Raw genomic sequence first — 6,386 nt, forward strand, 5'->3', positions numbered from 1 at the left:
GTGTGATGAGACTCTTTTTTTTTTTTCTCAAGCTCTTCATTTTAGGTTAGTTTTTATTATTATTATTATTATTATTATTATTTTTATAATAAGATCTTGGGTAGTTTATTATATAGAATATAGAACATGGGTAGTTTTGTTTTGTGTTGTTGTTGTTCGTTTGTTTGTTTTTTTTATTTTTTTTATGTAAAGAAATATGGGTAGTGGGAAGTTTTATAGAACATGTGGTGGTTTTTTTTGTTGTTAGAGTTTCAACCTATAGTGTCCACTCTTGATGATAACTCTTTATCATTAGACTAAGACACCAATTAGTTTTTTGTGTAGGTAGAGATTAAATTTCATATCTCTTATTAAATCATCAGAGAATTTATCAGTTGAGTTAACTAGAATCCATAACATGCGATAGTTTTATAGCACATGGGTAGGTTTTTTTGTTTTTAATTTTTGTCGATTTACGATTTTAACCTCATTTTTTATGTTTTAGAAATAAAGATAAGTTAATTAGATTAGAGGTATTTTTGGAAGTCAAAAAGACTATAACTAACTTTATGAATCCTTTTAATATATAGAGATAAAACAGTGCATCATGTTATTGTAAAAATATTAAAATTAACTTTAAAACAATATTGTTAGTTCTAATTAACTCAACTGATAAAATTTTTTGTTATTGAATAAGAAATCTTGGTTTCAAACCTCACTTACACCAAAAATCAATTGGAGTCTTGACCAGATAAATCATTATGAGACACCATAAGTTGAAATTTTATTATGTTAAAAAAATAAAAACTTTAAAACAACATTGTTAAAATATAACAATTTCAAAAATTTTAAGAATATTGATACTAATGGCACTCACAGTTGATTATAAAGGATTTTAAAAAGAAAGTTTATGAATCCAGGGTTGAAGGTTGAAACCTTGGGCCCAAAATGTTTCAGTGTAGACATATTACTCTCAAAATAGGTCATCTCTAAAGAGTCATTTTACTTCTAATCACAGGTTATAAAAGGCAAGAAAAATAAAAAAGAAGAAGTTATAGGCTCCACTATTTCTCTTCCTATCATTTCCCAATAAATTGCAACGCAAATGTAAAGTTAAATTTTAGCATAAAACTCTATAGTTACATGTCTCAAACATGCCCAAAGCTTTGCAGTTTAACTAACACCTCCTCATGCATAAAGTGCTTAGAAGTCTAGTGGAGAAAGGTTATGAATTGCAAAGTTAGCAACGTACTGTAACTATCTCAAAAAAAAAGAAAAAAAAAGTCCTAAACATATATTCATTAAATATAGACCAAGATTCTGCAATCATTGAGACAATCTAAACAAGTTTGGAGTTAGGACCTGAAAAGGAAAAAGTCAAGCAGGAAATATAAGACAACCCTTTCCAACTGTCTTTACAGAATGAAGTTTTAAAAATTATTTATAAAAAAAAAAAAAAAAAAAAAAAAAAAAAAAAAAAAAAAAAGGGTCTTACCCAAACACAAAGCCTCCACTCTTGCGGGGTCTAGAAGATGTGATTAGTAGGTAGCCTTGCACTATTTTTTTTTTGTTTTGGAGAGGATGATTCCAGGAAATTTCAGATTTCAATATGAAGTAATTAATATTTAATGCACATTATAAATGCCAACAAAAGGCATCAATACTGATCCAATCCACAACTTCCCGTCTTTCTCTTCCACTTCACTGATAATCCTTATGGTCTTTCCTTCACTATCTTCTAAAACTTCCAAAACTTTTCCTTCCTCACTTAATTTTATAGCAGTGGCATGGGCCTTTCCTCCTATTAATAGTGAGTGTAGCTGTTTGAAGCTAAGTGGAAGTCTTAACAGTGTGTTTCCAACCCATGAGTTAGACAGAATCCACCTTGCGAAAAGTCCTTTTTTCGCATGTAAGGCAACCCAAAACTCCCCTTTTGAATTTCTTCTTACATTATCTGGAAATCCTGGAAGCTCAGCAAAAATATCAGACTTTCCAGCATTAGGGCCATGAAGCCAGAGCCTAACGATTCGACAAGTAGTGGTTTCGGCTACAAGTACAAATGAGCGGTCATTGCTCAATGCTACTCCATTGGCAAAAGCAAGGTCATCTAGTAAGACTGTTACTTCTTTGTTTGATTTATTGTATTTAAGTAACCTGCCTGTCTTGTCTAAATTTAGGATTGATGACATGAATTGCCTGCAAAACAAAATAACAAAAGTGTTAAGATTTAAAAACCTCTTATTAAAAGTTACATGAGAAGTTAGCTTAAATTACAACTCATTGAAATTTTACCTATGCTTTATTAAATGGATTAATAAGCTGCCAGCACAAGTACTCCTAGTGTGTTTTGAACCCACTCCAAACCCCCTCCCTCCCCCAAAAAAAAAAAAAATCTTGTGGGAGGTGGAAGTACCATTTGGGCCAAAACTTTATAGCAGAACTGACATGTTTAGTCATTGGGATTTTGGGATAAAGAGACTTTCTATTGTTGGGTATCTATTTCTTTCTTCTTCTTCTTATTTATTTATTTTAAATCAGAAGCTGCAACAAATTCAAGCATTTGCAGTGATTCCAGATTACAGGTCACTTGAAATGTTGAATTCCAATGAGTTTACACGGCACAATCTATTTACACCAAATTTCCTTTAAACTCTTCAATGGCAGATTTGTTTGTTTCATGGATTCATATCTTTTTCTCTTTTTCTTCTTTCTTTTTTTTTTTTTTTGTTGAACCTCCTCCTTCTCCTTTTCCCCTCATGCTATATATGGATAATTCTCTTTCAAATTGCTTCTGGAACCTCTATAGCAGGTCAGAATGCAACCATGTATTTGTAATTAAAATAGTAAGTTACCTTCTTTGGAAACTTCTGCTTGTATCTGTGAAATAAATCACATCTTCATGCTCATCAATATCCATATCATTCGTGAAGCATAAGGGCTGGCCTTCAACTTCAGTGACCACTTGAGTAGCCAAACCACCAGCAGGCCCTACTACTTGAAGACCGAAGTAGGCATCAGCAATATAGAGATTTCCAGTTTTCTTTTCAAATCGTAGTCCCAAAGGCCTCCCACATACATGCTCCATTTCTGGTGCAAATGGACGAAAACACTCCTTCCTAGTAAAAGTATAGATTTTAATTAATCATAATTAGCAAAATTACATGCATTGCTGTAAACAGAACAAGAGCAATTTATTCATTAGTTTAACTACAACGGAATGGGTGTGTGCCTACATTGTTTGGAGCTAATTCAACACACAACTGTGAGACATGACGTCATTATCCCATTCAACTAAAGTCCACATTCTTATTCTTACATCTCTCCTTACCTTATATAAAATCTAATTCCAAATACATTTCTAGATTAAATAGAGATGGAAAGAATAATTTCATGGGACAATTTCAAATCAATAAGACACAACCTGATTAATCAAGCATGTGTAATAATCTGATTAAGCAAGAAGCACTACCCATATATTTAAAACTTACTGTTTAAAAGAGAAAAGACTTATCAAATTCAAAACAATTTAAAACTAAAAAGAGCCTAGAAGGGTTTGGGTAGTCTTTCTTTTTCTTTTTGGTTTGACACCCCATATTCATATACAGCTGAGCATAAACTATACATCGCAGCAAATTTTTTTTTGAAATTGTCCAGTGTGTTCTATGAAATCATTTTTTATGTTAAAGCTATAGAAATTTTTTTTGTTGGAGTATGTTCTCCAGACTAAAATTTATGCCCATGTGCTAAGTTTGACACGTTCCTCTAGACAGTGACCCTCTGTAGTAAAGGCTTGTGGCGTACGCTGTGTTTTAAAGAGAAGCCAAGCCTTATAGCTACTCCTTGATTCAGTTATTTTACAACAGCAAGTATCAATCTACAACAAGGCATAGTTGATGCCATTACTCTCAAGGATGTGAAATTATTAGAATAAGCATGACAAGTGGCAACATAAGGGCATAAGGGCATAACTGCATAAGCAATTTCTGTCATTTGTTTAGTCATGTTGTGGGAAAATGCATTCAATGTGTGGGATGTTTTGGTTTTGGTGAAACACTATCTTGCCATGTATTCTACTTTTTCTATTTGATCAAAAAGAGAATGGTAATCTAACATGATACTGTCAAATGGCACACATTGAATTGGCTCTTCTAGTTGTGTGGTCTGATTTTAATTAAGCTCATACAAAATCATGTTTTGCACATCAAATCTAAAACCTAAATAGAAAAGCTGATTAGACGATTCCTAATAACACAAATAAGACATTCTAAAATCTAATTCATATGATTAAGATACTCACCAAAAATAGGGAAGACCTGAAACAACCTGTGTGATATTCTCATATACATAATCCTAAAAAAAACGTATAGGGATTTCAGTATGGAACTAACAGATAGCAAGATACCCAAACAGCCCAACCATATTCAGTCAAATGTGGATATCATATATGATCCTAATCTATATCATTTTCTTATAAAATAAAAGTTGGTAAACTGGAATGCATTTGTTGTGTTTTATTGTGTCTAACTCACATTTACAAAGAAAAAGCTTGTGCTAAGAGTCACCCTGGTTACAATTACCCTTCTCTGCGGAAATCCTCTCCAGTTAAAAAATGTATACATCAGAAAGTGATTCATACGTGAATTGAAAGACAGATGATTAATTCTTTGAATTAAGTGCACCGAAACCATCATAGACTAATTTCTCAGAGGCTTGGTCTAATTGTTGGGTTTATCATATCCTATGTGAAGCATAAGAAATATTGCAAGGTGAAATTAAAGTAAACAACAGCAGAGTCAGGAATTTTTGTTTGATGACCCAGTTATGGTACTGATAAATTTGTCGAGACAAACCCCCAGTCTGCACGCACACAACACACATACATATATAAAGAACTTATTATCTCTTACCAAATAATAAAATTTATCTCTTACTGTGCATATCCATAATGAAATTCTTAGAAATTCCATTTTCAATATATATTATCAAATCGTCTACCAAAGCCAATAAATAAAAATTGCAATCAAACCAATTAAGTCTATAAAGCCACAAGCTTTACAAATTCAGGAGCAAATAGGTAGTGATTAATTGTTACTAGTACCTATTAGAAGTGGTGAAAGCAAAATCAGTCCAACCAAGGGCAGGACCTTGCCATTTGAGAATCCGACCATCAGCCACACCAGTGTAGGGCCCTTCTCCATTGGGATCAAAAGCTAGGCTCTCTGGTCCCAAAGCTCCAGTTACTTGTATAATCTCTGCTTTGTGAAGCTGGTCATGGGACCCAGGAATTGTTGATGGTGCAAAGAGACTGACAGTTTTATTGGCTGGGTTTAACAGACCCAAGATGATGGAAAGCACTGCTAGTGTTGCTGCTATAGTCACTCTAAACTTTGAGTCCATGATTTTTTTTTTTTTTTCGTTTTACACTGAAAATGGGCTTTCAAAATGAGATGAAATTTTGGAGTGAGAAACTGAGAATCTCTCTATCTATCTGAGTTTCCAAAGTACAATATGTTAACTGTGTGTGTGTAGTGGACTGGTCATTGGTTGTTGGGAAGCAGTTGATTGTTGAAGCTCGTGGCACACGTGCTGCCTATTTTCAGCAAGTCTCACAAACTATTACATTTTGTTATGTCAGTCTGTGCGAGGGATGACGGACGCAGAATATACTTTCTCCTAAATATATATACACACTTCATTATAAATTTAAAATGCAAAATGCATATTCTTTCTTCTTGTTGAAAAATTACAACCCACTTCGACCTATATATAGTAGCTCAAGGTGGTGACTGGTAAGTGTCCAATTAGAATAGATGTTTTGTATTATGTGTTTCGAGAGAACAAATACCTCTAAATTTGAATAGACTAATTCGAGAGAGTTTAGATCAACGCTAGCTAACAATTTGTAACTAAAAAAAGAATGACTCCTTTAATTTATTGTCAAAATATGGATCTATACAAGCAGGGACCGAGCTATGTTTGGACCGGGGGGCAATGGCCCCCCTGGCCCAACAAGAAAAAAGAACGATTGTATTATACATAAATTTAAATCTGGCCCATGAAGGAAAAGAAGGAAAAAATCTGTGTAAATTTTTTTGGGGGGTTGCGGCAAAAGAAGGAAAAAAACTCTGTAAAATTTTCTTTGGTAGTTATTATATAAAAAAACTATTGGTAGTGGTAGAGTGGGTCACTAGCAGTGTTGGTTTTTTATTGAGTCAAGGACATGGTTGTGTTGTTTTGTCTTTTAGTTTGTCAATTTTTATTTTTTATTTTTATAAAAAGTTTGACATCTTTATAATTATATCAAAGAGACAACAAAGTATTATTAGGTAAATAATGAATCTTAGCAACAATCTTACTAACAAATTAGTATTTTGATTTTAAAAAAAAAAAAACACAAATAAGTATTT

The 6,386-nt window shown here is 32.9% G+C and overlaps 1 protein-coding gene across 1 annotated transcript; it reads right to left on the reverse strand.

The window, feature by feature from the left end:
• Positions 1 to 1,450: 1,450 nt before the first annotated feature.
• On the reverse strand, positions 1,451 to 5,604 carry LOC115951293 (protein STRICTOSIDINE SYNTHASE-LIKE 10-like). Its single transcript, XM_031068484.1, has 3 exons — positions 5,078 to 5,604; positions 2,832 to 3,095; positions 1,451 to 2,175 (listed from the first exon to the last, which is right to left on the reverse strand). Exons 1-3 carry the CDS (start codon positions 5,374 to 5,376, stop codon positions 1,605 to 1,607), a joined length of 1,134 nt encoding a protein of 377 aa, XP_030924344.1. The 5' UTR covers positions 5,377 to 5,604; the 3' UTR covers positions 1,451 to 1,604.
• Positions 5,605 to 6,386: the final 782 nt, after the last annotated feature.

The sequence above is a fragment of the Quercus lobata genome, chromosome 7 (genome assembly GCF_001633185.2).
Source record: "Quercus lobata isolate SW786 chromosome 7, ValleyOak3.0 Primary Assembly, whole genome shotgun sequence".
NCBI lineage: Eukaryota > Viridiplantae > Streptophyta > Magnoliopsida > Fagales > Fagaceae > Quercus > Quercus lobata.